At 48.2% G+C, this 14,204-nt stretch overlaps 4 protein-coding genes and 1 non-coding gene across 7 annotated transcripts; 3 read left to right on the plus strand and 2 right to left on the minus strand.

Moving 5' to 3' along the window:
- Positions 1-6: 6 nt before the first annotated feature.
- Positions 7-2,256, plus strand: LOC9638385 (DNA polymerase delta subunit 3). The gene is made up of 8 exons (XM_024681791.1): positions 7-27; positions 84-157; positions 205-260; positions 325-449; positions 524-683; positions 734-1,131; positions 1,187-1,534; positions 1,594-2,256. Exons 2-8 carry the CDS (start codon positions 86-88, stop codon positions 1,827-1,829), a joined length of 1,395 nt encoding a protein of 464 aa, XP_024537559.1. The 5' UTR covers positions 7-27; positions 84-85; the 3' UTR covers positions 1,830-2,256.
- A 301-nt stretch (positions 2,257-2,557) lies between these two features.
- LOC9649790 (receptor protein kinase TMK1) lies at positions 2,558-6,081 on the plus strand. The gene is made up of 2 exons (XM_024681790.1): positions 2,558-5,079; positions 5,135-6,081. Exons 1-2 carry the CDS (start codon positions 2,730-2,732, stop codon positions 5,662-5,664), a joined length of 2,880 nt encoding a protein of 959 aa, XP_024537558.1. The 5' UTR covers positions 2,558-2,729; the 3' UTR covers positions 5,665-6,081.
- A 240-nt stretch (positions 6,082-6,321) lies between these two features.
- Positions 6,322-8,778, minus strand: LOC9649791 (mitochondrial metalloendopeptidase OMA1). 3 transcript variants are annotated; one of them, XR_002993150.1, is made up of 6 exons: positions 8,314-8,778; positions 7,765-8,253; positions 7,548-7,699; positions 7,199-7,492; positions 6,947-7,027; positions 6,322-6,885 (listed from the first exon to the last, which is right to left on the minus strand). XR_002993150.1 is itself a non-coding variant. In XM_024681792.1 (4 exons), the coding sequence occupies exons 1-4, from the start codon at positions 8,764-8,766 to the stop codon at positions 7,240-7,242; spliced, it is 1,347 nt and encodes a 448-aa protein (XP_024537560.1). In that variant the 5' UTR covers positions 8,767-8,778; the 3' UTR covers positions 7,156-7,239. The 3 variants fall into 3 exon arrangements, 1 of the variants encoding a protein (XP_024537560.1); XR_002993149.1 differs by having other exon boundaries at positions 6,947-7,123; XM_024681792.1 differs by lacking the exons at positions 6,322-6,885; positions 6,947-7,027 and having other exon boundaries at positions 7,156-7,492.
- A 102-nt stretch (positions 8,779-8,880) lies between these two features.
- On the minus strand, positions 8,881-8,951 carry TRNAG-GCC. Its single transcript has one exon. It is a non-coding gene; the product is annotated as a tRNA-Gly (tRNA).
- Positions 8,952-9,044: 93 nt separating this feature from the next.
- LOC9638386 (protein THYLAKOID ASSEMBLY 8-like, chloroplastic) lies at positions 9,045-10,198 on the plus strand. Its single transcript, XM_024681921.1, has 2 exons — positions 9,045-9,472; positions 9,740-10,198. Exons 1-2 carry the CDS (start codon positions 9,047-9,049, stop codon positions 10,133-10,135), a joined length of 822 nt encoding a protein of 273 aa, XP_024537689.1. The 5' UTR covers positions 9,045-9,046; the 3' UTR covers positions 10,136-10,198.
- Positions 10,199-14,204: the final 4,006 nt, after the last annotated feature.

Below are 14,204 nucleotides of genomic sequence, written 5' to 3' on the forward strand. Positions count from 1 at the left end.
CTAGGGCTTTTGTTTTGGCGCCGGGAGGTAAGGGATGAATCGCGCTCTCCATGGATGAGCAATCGGCGCGTGCTTTGATCCAGGCATGGCGGATTCGTCCTCCGAGGCGGGGATTATCGAGCAGCTGCGAGCGCTCGTTTCGGATCTGTCGCTCATGGTGAGATGACATTTTCTCTCTCTTTTCACTTCTTCGTGTGTTTCTAGGTCTCCTATAAGTGGCTGAGCAGGAAGTTTTTTATTTCATCCAATGTGGCAAAACGGTATGCTCGTCCTCTCCTATTTGGTTCTTCTTCTTTTTTTTTTTTATCTTCAAAGCTTTTGCAGGCTGCTCTACAAGTTTGTAGAAAAATACGGGGACGGCTTGGAAGTCTTGTACTCTGTTTCGGGATGGACTCAAAGCCAACCTCGGAGTTATTCCGTTAAAGTAGTCAAGCTATCGCAGCTTGAAGGTCTGCCGATCTTAATCCTTTTGACAGTTCTTCTCTGCTCTGGAACTGACTTTCGATTTTTTTTTTCTTGATAGGAGCCAAAGCTCTTCTCGCGGAAGGGTCCTCCGTTCACATCTACAGCATCCAAGCTTCTGTCCCTAGAGATCCAGCGCTGGTGTGGAGTCCAGACAACGTCCAAGCCGAGGAGTTTTTTAACCAGCCTCTCGATGCTGTTAATTGCCTTCGTGATAACCGGTACGTATGAAAAAGCTCGCAGTGGCCGATGATACCATCTTTTATGTCAGGTTTAGCGGAGTATCATGTTCTCTCGTGAAACGGGATCACAAAGGAACAGTTTCCAGTTCTGCTCCAGCCTCTGAAAAAGCATCATTACCGCAAGGCTTGCCGCCTAAACCAGCTCTTATGAAGAATGAAACGAGCATTGCGGCGAAAGCTTCAAATGGTGAAACAAGTAATCCGTCAGGAAGTTCAAAGCAGGCGAACTCTACAAGGGGTGACAAAGGTAATGTCAGTGCAGGGACGGTAAAACAAGAAAATGGTGAAGGAAGGCGCGATGCAAACAAGCGCAAGGAAGGAAGTGCTACAGCGCAAGGAAGCTCGATAGCCAACTTATGGGGGCGTCCATCAAACAATTCAAAGGCAAGTCCACCAAAGAATGGTTCTCCTCAAAAGCAATTACCCGGTGAGTGTGTGAGTTTGTTCTTTCTGCCATGGTTATCTGATTAACTTTCTTATAGGAAATGCCGATGCTTGCATAAATGCACTGGAAGAGCATGAAAACGGTGGTAGCAGTGACGACGATATTTCAAACTTTCGCCGCCTCAGGCGGGGTGGACAGAAGCGAAGGGTTGTTCTCGACGACGAAGTGTCCGAGCACAAGGAAGAAGAAGCAGCTTCGGAAGAAAAGGAAGAGGAAGAAGAAGAAGAAGTCATCAGCCTCATCTCTCCAGAGAAGAAAATCGAAGAGACGAAGCACGAAGATAAAGCATCGAATTCAAATTCGAGGAGCGGTGACGATAAACGCATGGACCCCAAAAAGAAGAGAAAAGTCCTCAGAACACGCATTGATGAGCGAGGACGCGAAGGTATGGGCTTCCATCTTTTCTCCGTTTTATTATCGCAAAGCTGATCGATGGATTTGCAGTGACCGAGGTTGTCTGGGATACGGAAGAACCCGAAAGCTCGAAGATAGAAGAGATAGAAAAGGTGAAAGCTCCCAACAAAACTGCTGCTCCACCACCGCCACCTCCAGCAAGCAAGCATCCTGCTTCCAAGGCCTCCACCAGCAAAGCTTCCACAAAACCTTCGTCCAAGCCGGGCAAAAAAGCCGCTTGCGGTCCTCAACAAGGCAGCATAACTTCGTTCTTCAAGAAAAAGTGAGCTTCAAACGTTTTGTCTAATGGTTTTATTCCAGAATGATCTCTCTGGAGACATCCACAAGCTTCTGAGCTAAATCTTATTCTCCTCCAAACGAGTGCTGGTGGAATGAAGAAAAAAAGAAGGAAAACTAAGAGTTACAGATCAAACCATGGGCTCCATTCAAGTTGCGTGCTTCAAGCTCACTCTGGAACTATAAAATCAAGTTATTCCTCTATCAAATCGACCGCCACCTTTTCGGGGTTGTGTGTGCCAGCTGATAACTTATAAGAGAATCTGAGAGAAAAACAAACGAAAGTACTTCGAAAGGATTACATCTAAGAGAATCTCGCTCTTTGATCATATAAAACCTTACTTGACGATGTTTCAATTCTGTCAACTTGAGCAATTGATGACAGCCTTGAAGTGTATGTGCTGTTTGTTCTTATCACACTGCATGGAATTTGGCATTGATTCCGGAATGGGCTTTTGCTTTGGAAAGTAGAGGGTAGAAATCGCTCCAGAAAAGCATAGGAAAAATTTGATGATCTCATTTGAAAGATCGTCAAATCAACACCTTGAGGAAACAAAGTATTCGTCTCATAGAAAACTCGTGAACGAGATACTGACGAATCGAAGCTGCTCCAACGCCCGCCATCGCTCGATCGCTATTCCCAGATTTCGCGTATCGTCGTGGCGCGGTTTGGACCGTTAGATCTTGATCCTGGATCCAACGGCATCGCGTATATCTCCTCGGCGATGGAATATTAGGGTTCTTGCGCGGCATGCCGCCGGGGTGCTCGAGTCGCAATGTGGGATCCATGACGCTCCCTGGCGATGGATTTCGCCGGGGAGAAGCTGAGAAGCTGAATCGCGAGTGATAATCTCTGTGCTCGAGCGAATTCGTTGTGATTTCTGGCCGCAATGGAGCAGCATTCGTGGAAATATTTTCTTCTTCTCGGGGTCTTGCTCGTCTCGGCCGCGGCCGAGACGGATCCAGTCGACGCCGAGGCGCTGCAATCGTTCCAGAAGGGCTTGAGCAACGGGGAGATTCTCCAGTGGAGCGGCACCGATCCGTGCGGCGCGGCGTGGAAGCACGTCCAGTGCCGGGGGAAATCCGTGACAGGGATCGATGTGGCGTTTCTGGGGCTCCAGGGGATCGTCTCGCCATCGCTCAACCGGCTCTCCAATCTCGAGTACCTCGGGATGCAAGGGAACGCTCTATCTGGATCCATGCCCTCGCTTGCCGGGATGGCCAACCTCAAGATCGCCTACTTCGACAACAACGATTTCTCCTCCATCCCGGGGGATTTCTTCGCAGGCCTCGAATCCCTCGCGGCGATCTACCTCGACAACAATCCTCTCAACGGCACGGCCGGATGGGAGCTCCCGGTGGATATTTCGCACCTGGGAGCTCTCGCGAACCTCTCCCTCACGAACTCCAGCGTCGTGGGGAGCATCCCAGCGTTCCTGGGAGCGATGCCGCAGCTCAAGGTCTTGAATCTCGCCTACAATCGCCTCACCGGTGGGATCCCTCCCTCGTTTGTAAGTTCCAATCTCGTCCAGCTCCAGGCCAACAACATGCAAGGCCCGGTTCTCACAGGCCCGATCGACGCTGTGGGCGGCATGGGATCGCTCGTCCAGCTATGGCTCCAGGTGAACGAGATCGCTGGAACCATCCCACGGGGGCTGGGCAACGCGCTCGCGCTCCAGGATCTCAAGCTCAACGACAATCGCCTCACAGGACCCATTCCAGCGAGCTTGGCAGAGCTTCCACTCGCGATCCTTTCAGTGGACAACAACGAGCTCATCGGTGTTCTTCCGGCCTTCAAGCCCACGACCAAGGTCCTCGCTACTGGGAATAACTTCTGCCAGGCGGTCCCGGGGCTGCGATGCTCTCACGACGTGGAGACGCTGCTCGAGTTTATCGGGGAGTTTGGCTACCCGGCATCGATCGTCTCGTCGTGGAAGGGCGACGATCCCTGCCTCTGGACGGGGATCGTCTGTGACTCGGGGAAGCGGGTGTCGGTGATCGATCTCGCGGGGAGCCAGCTCGTGGGTCGGCTCTCTCCGGCGCTGGTGAATCTCACGGCGCTCACGGTGCTGAGGCTCAACGGGAACAACATCAGTGGCGGCATTCCTCCGGTGCTCACCAGCATGAAATCGCTCCAGCAAGTCGACTTACACAACAATAACTTGTCTGGCGATCTTCCACAGTTCCCCGAGTCCGTGAAGACGAATTTCCAGGGGAATCCTTTGCTGCTCCAGAGCTTGCCACCCGTGACTTCTCCTCCAGTTACTCCTGCGCAGCCGTCTGGTTCTTCTGGCGGGGGTGGTGGTGCTAAGAACACGAACACCACGGTGGCGAACAATGCGACGGCGGCGGAGGTTTTGCCGAGGAGCCAGCACAATTCCGTGAAAGCTGGACTGATTGCGGGGCCAGTGGTGGGAGCGGTCTCTCTGCTCGCCATTGGGCTCGCGCTTTCCTTCCTGTTCTACAAGAGGTCCGAGAAGCGGTTTGTGAGAGTCCAGGGCCCGACAATGGTGGTGCATCCGAGGGACTCAAGCTCCGAGGACATTGTGAAGATCATCGTTCCTGGCGGTGCCGGCAACAACGTGAACTCACGCAGCCTTGTGGAGACGGCGTCCGTCAACTCCAACGGGACCGACGTCCAAGTTGTGGAGGCTGGGAACCTGGTGATCTCGATCCACGTCCTGCGAAACGCTACGCGAAACTTTAGCGAGGAAACTGTTCTCGGCCGGGGAGGATTCGGAGCGGTGTACAGGGGGCAATTGGACGACGGCACCAACATAGCTGTGAAGCGAATGGAGGCTTCGTCCGTGGTAAGCAGCAAGGGCGTCAGCGAGTTCCATGCCGAGATAGCTGTTCTAAGCAAGGTCAGGCACCGTCACCTGGTGGCTCTTCTCGGGTACTGCATCGACGGCAACGAGAAGCTTCTCGTGTACGAGTATCTCCCGCAGGGCGCACTGAGCCACCATCTCTTCGAGTACCGGCGGATGAGACTCAAGCCTCTGGAGTGGAAGCGGCGGCTGGCGATTGCTCTGGACGTTGCCCGTGGGATGGAGTACCTCCACGGCCTGGCATACAAGAGTTTCATCCACCGGGACCTTAAGCCGTCGAACATCCTGCTGGACGATGATCTCCGCGCAAAGGTGGCGGACTTTGGCCTGGTGAAGCTGGCACCCGAGGGGAAATACTCGGTGGAGACGAGGCTGGCGGGGACGTTTGGCTACCTGGCCCCGGAGTACGCAGGTAAAAGGCAGGCTTTTGTTTGGATTTCTTGCTTCTGATGACAAGTTGTTTGCAGTGACCGGGAGGGTGACAACCAAAGCCGATGTTTTCAGCTTCGGAGTGGTGCTCCTGGAGCTGATAAGCGGGCGGCGCGCGCTGGACGAGTCCCAGCCGGAGGAAAACATGCATCTGGTGACCTGGTACCGGCGGATAACGAGCTCCAGCAGCAAGGAGTCGCTGCTGCGGATCATCGACCCGGTGCTCGGGGTGGGCGACGTCTTCCACAGCGTGTACACGGTCTCGGAGCTGGCGCGTCACTGCACGGCACGGGAGCCGTATCAGCGCCCCGACATGGGCCACGCAGTGAGCGTGCTGTCGCCGCTGGTGGATCAGTGGAAGCCGGCGGACCAGGACGGGGAGGAGAGCGCGGGCATCGACCTGAGCTTGACGCTGCCGCAGGCGCTCAAAAAGTGGCAGGCGTACGAGGAGGACAGCAGCAGCGGCGCTGCGAGCCGGAGGATGCTGGACGACTACGACAGCCACGACAGCTTGCCGACGAGGCCGGCGGGATTCGCCGAGGCTTTCACTGCCGCCGATGGGCGATGATGGTCACAGGTTCGCTCGCTCTTCTTTCTTTACTTCTTTTTCTAGAGGACTTCTGGGAGGCCATCGCTGGGATCGAGATCACGAGCAGGGAAATCGAGATGGATGAGACGATCAATCAAAACCTCAGGGAAAACGCAGGAAAAAGAAGATCACAGGTCCCAAGCACGAGAGCTAAGGCTGACAGTGGAAGAGGGAGAATCATGGTTGGCTCTTCGGGCTCTCCCCGAGGTGGAGTAAAATTCTCGCTCCCAAGGTAGTGTAAGTCTGCAAAGTGCTAGGAGTTTTATCTTTTTTTACCATCTCTTTATCCATCTTTTTTATTCTATGTGATCAACTAGCCATCTAAAGTATGAAAATGTATAGATGTTTGCTCTAAACAGTGGTCATCCAATCACCAGAAGATATATTTTAACTAAAGCTGTTTGGACAAGCCTCTATCCTCTGCTCTTTTTTAGTATTGTGGATGTCAACATCCATCCAGGCAGCCAGCGATTGTCACGGACAAAGAACCCCTTCTTTTCAATTTTTTTGACGAGCTTTCCTTTGTCTCTGGCTCATGCCAGGACGTAAGCTAAGATTAACACGCTAAACTATAACAAGGACGCACAGAAACCATGGCCGCTGACTCCGCGACTAAGCTATCTATCAACCGAGAGCTTAGAGAAGAGAAGAAGAAGCTTAGTTCCAAACTAAGGACAAAGACGAGAAAACTCAACTCAAAAGCTGCCAAACTCCTTCGCTTAAGCGCGAGCGAGAGGCCCTCGGCTTGATCCAATCCGTCATTATTGGAAGAAGTTCCCAACAACGAAAAGGGCGAGCGGGACACTGCTTTCCAGCTTGGAACACACATACTACACACTCACTCACACAATGCATACACACACACAGAGACAGGCCCGCCAGTCCGGTCCAATCCATAAAAAGAAGCAGGGGAAAAGAGACCAAACACTACACTGGACTGCACCACTGCGAAGAACCAGCCCAGACGAAAAGAAGAGAAAAAAAGACAAAGAAATGCGCCTAAAAGAATTGAATGCTCGGACAGACCTGGCGGCTTCTGGATAGCGAGATTCGACGATGGGATATATTCTCCGAGCGTGATTAGCAAGAGGAAGAAAAGCGCGCTTCATAAAGTCCGGGAGTGGAATAAACTGGCTCTGTGGTGGCCCTGCCCTTGATAGGCTATCTTGTGCGTGATTGACGGGTTGACAAAGCGTCGCTCTGTGACAATCCAACAAACAATGTATCGGCAAGGAATAGTAGAGAGGAACAAGCTACTTACCGCGAGCTGGCCTTGCGCAGAGCCAGCACGACGATGAAAGTTCTTCCAAGAAAATAAGGACACACTCGTCCCTACAAACATCTGTAGAGAAAACATTAAAAAGTTAGCTGGCAAACACAGCCATTGTTCGAATGTTGATGGATAGAGGCCCGGAAAACATCCAGAACGCCAGTGTACCTGCAACTCGGAACAAAATGAGCGGACAGCCGTGCAGAGTGCTACATGCGATTCATAAAGGAAAAAGAGGAGTACCTCACAGATTTACGTGACTAAGTTGGACGAGTCGAATCGCCCTACATGAGAAAGCCTGAACTCTCCCAGCCGCCTTGTTTTGACAGATAGATCCGTGTCGCCTCTTTGAGAGTCTGCGACTTCAAGAGCCCCTCTGCGCGAGTTCGACCTGACGGATGCGTGGAGATGTACTGGACATACTCGGGGAGTTTTTGCAGCTCTCCCAGCTTGAGATAAACTCCTGGAGCAATTCTGGGATCGTAGCCAGCCGCAGCCATGACTAGAGCTCCGATATGGTCGGCTTCAATCTCCATCCTAACGGGGAAATGTAAAAAGTGTTAAACAGAACTTAAACGAAACGGATTCTTACTTCCTAGAGAACGGAAGCCTCAGCAAGAGATCGGAAGCTGGACCGACGATGTTGGGAGCCTGGACAACGACTAGGAACAGCAACTCGATGAAACCAATGAAGATGCTTCGTGTAAGCATCTCTCCAGTGTGCCTGGCAATTGCGTGGCCAACCTGCACGAAATCGCACGATAAACAAACACCAAAACTTGAGAACCCGTGGGAGGAGAGGAGCTCACCTCATGTCCGAGGACCGTCGCTAGTTCCTCGTCGTGAGGAAACGCCTTCAAGAGCCCCGTGAAGACGATGATCTTACCACCCGGCAAGCATGCAGCGTTCACCACGTTGGCATCCACCACAACGATCTCCCACTTGAAGTGATCGACGTGCTGCGTTTGAGCCTTGCGTCCCTTTTCCTTGGCAGTCTTTCGGCAGTCCTCGACCCACACATCGTCCACCGCACTCTCGTTCTCACGGTACAGATCTTTCTCCCCAAGTTTCATAAAAAACGTTGGCTGTTCCACGTCCTCGGCTGGTCCTAGCACGTAATCTCGGCTCCTCGCGGAAGGCAGTTTCTTCGACACATCCGGAGTGTACTCCAGCTGATTTTTTCCAGTGGCATGAATCCCTTCCATCGCCGAGTTGATCGAGTTCTGAGCGATCCTGGCGACTCGAACGACAGCCGGGTGGTAAGGTGGCAAGATCCTGTTCTGGAATTGTTTCTTCATCTAAGGAAAAAAACGAAGGATCATAGTTAGAGAACAAAGTAGAAGAAAGAATTCACTTACATTGTTGAAAGTTGTCTCGCCAAGCATCGCTTCCATCTGCGGGGATATGAGAACCAGATGCTTCCGGTTCGTGTATGGAACCACCTCCAAATGGGTGTAGTAGAAGTAAACCATGAAGCCACCGATGCAGCCAGCAACGAGAAGGAATTTCTGAGAGACACCACCTCCTGCATTGGCCCATCCTCTCATCCCTCCCAGGCTCCTTTGCTCGAAATGCCGGACACCATATCGATCGACGTAGTAGGACCTCTGGCTGAGCTTTCTACAATCCAAGCCAGCGCTCTCGATGAAGAAACTCTTGGAAGAAAAATTCCTGCGCTGTAAGAGGCCATCTAGATAGGAATCGATGGCGCCGGACCGCGATCGCGGCTTGCCAGCGCTCGGCGATGGCGAAATGGAGCTGATCGCGAGCTTGCCGCCGAAGCGCGACCATACCTGGCGGATGATCCCCATCGCCGCCGGGCTCAAGAAATCGCCCTAAAATAGTTTTTGAAACGTAAGGAAATTAAAAGCTTTTGCGAATCGAACCGGTTAGTTCGCAGACCAAACAAAATGTAATAGCAACATTGCACTGCCCGGGAATCGAACCCGGGTCTGTTCCGTGGCAGGGAACTATTCTACCACTAGACCAGCAGTGCTAGGAATGATAACCTATTCTCATGGAATTTTCTCGGGGTTATGGGTGAAGGTTAAGGGTTTAAGGTGGTTTAGGGTTCTATGCTTGTGGGGGTTTATGGCTTCCAGGAGACTGGCAGCGGCTTTGCGATCTCACGCGCGGATCTTCGAGAATGTGAGTGGATTCTCGTCTAATCACAGGGGATTCTTCTCGGCCAGCGCCAGAGAGCCAGCATTCTATCTCGATCGCGCAGGAGGGTTTTTTCTGTTCGTGCGGCATCACACCGATGGCGCTGTGACGCAGTCGGTGTTTAGCCCCTTCAAATCCGTGAGGCTGGGCAAGCAAAAGGGGCACCTGTGGCGGACGCGCAAGACACTGTCGCGGGAGACGCAGCTGGTTGTGAGCGATCTGGTGAGGCACAAGAGCGAGCCGGAGAGGGTGAGCAGCATCATCAAGACCAAGGTGTCGCGGCTGCTCAAGCTCGATCTTTTTGGAGCGCTGCGGGAGCTCCAGCGGCAGCTAGAAGGCGAGCTCGCTCTCAAGGTGAGTATTTGCATTGTTCTTCCTTCTATCTTAGCTTGTTCTTCCTGGAACTTATCGATCGCTTCTCATTTTTTTCCCTTCTATCTTTTGAGCTTGTACTTCTTGATTGCTTCTCTGGTTTTTCTCTCCTATCTTAAGTTTTTGAGCTTGTACTTCTTGATTGCTTCTCTGGTTTTTCTCTCCTATCTTAAGTTTTTGAGCTTGTTCTTCCTAGACTACTACTCGACCGATCGCTCATTCTCATCACCTTTGACACTTCCTTCCCAGGTGTTCTACGAAATAAAAAAGGAGGAGTGGTACACGCCCGACATCCTGCAGTACGCAAAGATGCTGGGCTGCCTCGCCAAGGCAGGGCTGACATCGCAAGCCGAGAAGCTGTTCGAGGAGATGCAGAGCGTGGACGGGTTGGAGCCGGAGCTCAACACGTACACGGAGTACCTGCGCTCGCTCATCTTCTCGAGGCAAGTGGACAAGGTCCATGCGACGGTGCGCGAGATGAAAGAGCAGGGGTGTCCGCCCGACTTGGTGGTGTACAAGGTGCTGTGGGTGGGGCTCAACGCGGTGCACAAGCCCAAGGACGCCGAGTTTTACAGGAATGAATTGCTCGAGGCCCAGACTCGCAGGCAGCATGAGCGGCTGCCAGTGGAGGAGATTGAAGTGTAAGGGCACCCTGTAATTCGTAGAGTAAACTATAACTGAAGACAACCTTGTGACAACCAAAGTCAATCTGAGTCAACTGAAGACAACTAAACACAAACAAAAAACAAAGCAATCCATGCAAATGGCCTGAGAAAAATTAATCCAGCTTTCTTTGCTATAAAATATTCACTAGCATCTTCCTGGCTATGCAGCTTGTCTGAATAGCTGTCTGTGCAGGGGTGGCATTTTTTTTCCAATGTGTGATGATGCAAAGGAGTGTGCAATGCTCCTGGACACAAGTCCTAGGGACACATACTTCTGAGTCTCATGAGCTTGGTCAGGAATGAGAGGGATGAATCTCATGAGCTCGGTCACAAACGAGAGAAAGCTTCATTCTAGCTTCTCTCATTCATGTCATTCAGGATCATCTAGGTTGTGCCTGGAAGAAAGGTGTGCAAGAGAGCCCTGGGCACTACCACAGAGTTATTGAAGGTAAGCTTTTCTTTCTCTTAAAGCTGCTTCATTTATGCAATGTTCAGGTTTCCTGTGTTGGAGACCATTTGGGCTGTGACTGTGTAGGAGTTGGGGCAAGCCATGCAGTAAGTTTTTGTGTCCATGTTCATGACAAGCTGGGATGGTAGAGTTTCATATTGATGGACAAGGAAGCCATCATCTGCTCTGGACATTAGTAGTGCAGCCTGCAATGGATGCTAGGAGCCAGATTTCACATTCCAATTCATCAGTCTTGCATTGACATCTTCTTGAGAGAGTGGTTTGCACTAATCTTATGACCATGAATAAACTTATGTTTGAGCAGCCAGTGCAATAAAGAAGTAGTGTTCTGTTGGGGGATGGCACACGGCTTGGTATCCAGGGAGTCGGTAAATTCAAGCTCACTTTGGAAGATGGCAATGAAATAAGCTTCACAAACATTGAGAAAGTTTTTGATCAAGCTCACATTCCATCACCAAATAGTCAGGATCAAGCTTTAGTTCAACCATTTGACAACCAAGATCCAAATCAGATTCCATTAGTAAATAACAATGATTGAGTGGTTTATAGAATAAAGCAAAATTAACTTTTACAAATAAAAGGTGGTAATATATATATTTTACAACAATGACTGTTGGTAGTAGTTTCATTCCAGCTTGACGAGATTCTTGTGATGAAAAGTTGGAGGAACTCTTGTTGACAACACGTTATATAACAATAGTATATTAATTCTTATTTTTTAGCTCTTTTATAGGTCTAATTTGTTTCCCACTGAGCACTATGGGTGTATTCATTGGCTTTTATAATAGATTGCTAACATCTTTCATAAAAGATAATATAAATATGGACATACAACACTAGTTTGACTTTTGGTGTTGAAAGATACAAAGGCCCTTGCTTCTAGTTATGGACTTCATTTTCTTCGACTTTCCAAATGATCTTTTAGATATTGATGGGAAAGTCAAGGATTGGAATTTTTTCACACCTAACCACATGTGTGATGCATTCATTTTGTTGGAAACACTTATGCTCAAAGTTGGCCATGTGTCTTCATCCTACTAAACAACCCCAATTAGATGTATGAACTTATGATATGTGTAATAAAAGTTTGTTTCAAGTTGTTCTTTTCTGGATACATCATGGATCCTATTATCATCGATAAAGCAAACCTAGAAAAGTGAGTAGGTATTTCATATCTTTATCTAATTTTTAAACTTTTTTATTTTCCAAGTTATGATATAGACTTATCATGCCTTCTGTAGAAACATGCATAACGGATTTCATGATAGCAATTGTGCAGCCCACATTTTGCCTTGGTACGACAATTTTACTAACATCATACCCAAACTTGTGGATGAGTAGATTTACAGTATGTTTCTTGATTATTAATTTCAAACTCCATCAGTAATGTAAGTGTTGCTTGAACTCCCCACCATATGGTGTTGTGATTGATTGCATAGCAAGTAGTGGTTTTATGGTTGTAGCACATGTGATCATGGGATGAGATTTGGATATATTGTCACCGTAGATCCTTAAAACCTTGGGGGATAAATGGGGATAAAATAGCCATTAAGGGCTCTCTCATCAAGCAATTGCCCTTTTTCCAGTTGGCTTAAAGGGAGAGATAAAGTGTGCTACAGTTGGTATTAGAGTAAATAGCACGGGTTCGATTCCCATTGATTAGTGGCTACTTAAAAATATAATATACCCTTGAGCAAGGTATATTCCTACCTCTAAATTTGAAATCGTATGTATTGGGCATCCATGCGTACGTCCTTCCTCTTATGTGGAGTATCCATGGATGAAAGTATCCCTTGAGCAAGGTATATTCCTACCTCGAAATTTGAAATTGTATGTATTAGGCATCCATGCGTACGTCCTTCCTCTTATGTGGAGTATCCATGGATAAAAGTATCCCTTGGCTCAATAGGGGTTGTTAGTCAATAGTCAATGAGGACATTGACATCTCTGGGGGGGTCTACGGACAAAGGTATCCACTATGTATCCACCACTAGTTACCTCACATGGAATAGTTAGTTTACACAATAGAAGGATTGGTAGATTCAGTCCAGAAATGGAGGTGCTGATTCCCCTTGGCTCAATAAGGGTTGTTAATCAATAGTTAATGAGGACATTGACATCTCTGAGTAAGTGTAGTGCATGATCACCACTATGTATCCACCACTAGTTACCTCACATGGAATAGCTAGTTTACACAATGGAAGGATTGGTAGATTCAGTCCAGAAATGGAGGTGCTGATTCCCCTTGGCTCAATAAGGGTTGTTAATCAATAGTTAATGAGGACATTGACATCTCTGAGTAAGTGTAGCGCATGTGATCATGGGATGAAATTTGGATATACTGTCATTGTGGATCCTTAGAACCTTGGGGGATAAATGGGGATAAAATAACCACTAAGGGCTTTTTCATCAAATAATTGCCCCTTTTCCAGTTGGTTTAAAGGAAGAGAGATAAAGTGTGTTACAGTGGTAAAGGCAACACATGACTTTAGTAAGTTAGTGTTTACTATTGAAGAACATTATTTTTTCAAATGCTAGCTCAGAGGATTTCATGACCTGCCTCTAACCTCAAGGAGGTAAATTATATTTATTAAACTTTCAAAATATATTTAGTTTTATTTTATAGATCATGATCACCTGGAGTTTCTAAAATTTAAGGCTTTAGAAGTCTCCCCAACTATGCAGATGCCATGGCTCAATAAATGCAAGATGGATTTTCCCTATAATACCAATATAGGAGAAGGCATAGATGAAATCAATATGCTGAGGTAGAAGAAAGTTAAATACATCCTTATGTGAAATGAAAAACCTATCATATATCAAATGTCAGTGATAATGTCAAATGTCAATAATAGTATCAGTGTTAGATATCATAATTGTAAATTGTCATTCTCATATGTCATTTTCACTTTGTAGCACTTGTGTGTTGCCATCTCCTTAAACAATTGTATATGATATGATAGCACCATCTAGAATAAAGTATATTACCTATAATTAATATTATTTTATTATATATATTTTCTTATAAATGGACAATTTTATAGTATAATAAAGTAATGCTATTGCAAGAGACTAAATTTTCCATTTTACTTTAATCACTTAACCACACCTCCAACCACTTAGAGGAGTTTCACTCACAACCTCCATAAGTTCTATTTTAAACTTGGGGCTTGTTAGCCTTGAGAATGACATCCATACCACTTAACTTTTGCACTTGGTCCAAGTGTTTCATATGTCCAATCCCATGACCGACACCCAAATGTATTATGATATATTACCCAATTATGCTAAGGCCATGCTCATTCACCTTTGTCACACCAGTATTCCAACACCACCAAAATCATAGTCCCGTCTCTCAAAGACTAGGCCATCTATCCACAAATGCTCATCCTAGATCCACTCTTTAGCATCCTTAGAATGTCCACAGACATGGGGAATAGCCTTCCCTAATATCCTTTTTTTAGTCTTTACCAAGTCTTTTTTTGTTCATAACCGGTGTTCGCCAACACTGCCACTGGATCAAGGCTCATAGGCCTGACCACTAAGTAGGAAGGGGTCCGTTGTCCGCAGTCCGACTCTC

This window comes from Selaginella moellendorffii, unplaced genomic scaffold (genome assembly GCF_000143415.4).
Source record: "Selaginella moellendorffii unplaced genomic scaffold, v1.0 SELMOscaffold_32, whole genome shotgun sequence".
NCBI lineage: Eukaryota > Viridiplantae > Streptophyta > Lycopodiopsida > Selaginellales > Selaginellaceae > Selaginella > Selaginella moellendorffii.

What these genes read in the sequence shown, in the direction of transcription:
- LOC9638386 (XM_024681921.1), top strand. Translation starts at nt 9,047, where the DNA reads ATGGCTTCCAGGAGACTGGCAGCGGCTTTGCGATCTCACGCGCGGATC. An exon ending in AAGGCGAGCTCGCTCTCAAG is followed by an intron (nt 9,473 to 9,739) that starts GTGAGTATTTGC and finishes CTTCCTTCCCAG; the next exon opens with GTGTTCTACGAAATAAAAAA.
- LOC9649790 (XM_024681790.1), top strand. Translation starts at nt 2,730, where the DNA reads ATGGAGCAGCATTCGTGGAAATATTTTCTTCTTCTCGGGGTCTTGCTC. An exon ending in CCTGGCCCCGGAGTACGCAG is followed by an intron (nt 5,080 to 5,134) that starts GTAAAAGGCAGG and finishes AGTTGTTTGCAG; the next exon opens with TGACCGGGAGGGTGACAACC.
- LOC9638385 (XM_024681791.1), top strand. Translation starts at nt 86, where the DNA reads ATGGCGGATTCGTCCTCCGAGGCGGGGATTATCGAGCAGCTGCGAGCG. An exon ending in TTTCGGATCTGTCGCTCATG is followed by an intron (nt 158 to 204) that starts GTGAGATGACAT and finishes GTGTGTTTCTAG; the next exon opens with GTCTCCTATAAGTGGCTGAG. An exon ending in AATTGCCTTCGTGATAACCG is followed by an intron (nt 684 to 733) that starts GTACGTATGAAA and finishes CTTTTATGTCAG; the next exon opens with GTTTAGCGGAGTATCATGTT.
- LOC9649791 (XM_024681792.1), bottom strand. Translation starts at nt 8,766, where the DNA reads ATGGGGATCATCCGCCAGGTATGGTCGCGCTTCGGCGGCAAGCTCGCG. An exon ending in CGACGGTCCTCGGACATGAG is followed by an intron (nt 7,700 to 7,764) that starts GTGAGCTCCTCT and finishes GATTTCGTGCAG; the next exon opens with GTTGGCCACGCAATTGCCAG. An exon ending in AGGCTTCCGTTCTCTAGGAA is followed by an intron (nt 7,493 to 7,547) that starts GTAAGAATCCGT and finishes TTTCCCCGTTAG; the next exon opens with GATGGAGATTGAAGCCGACC.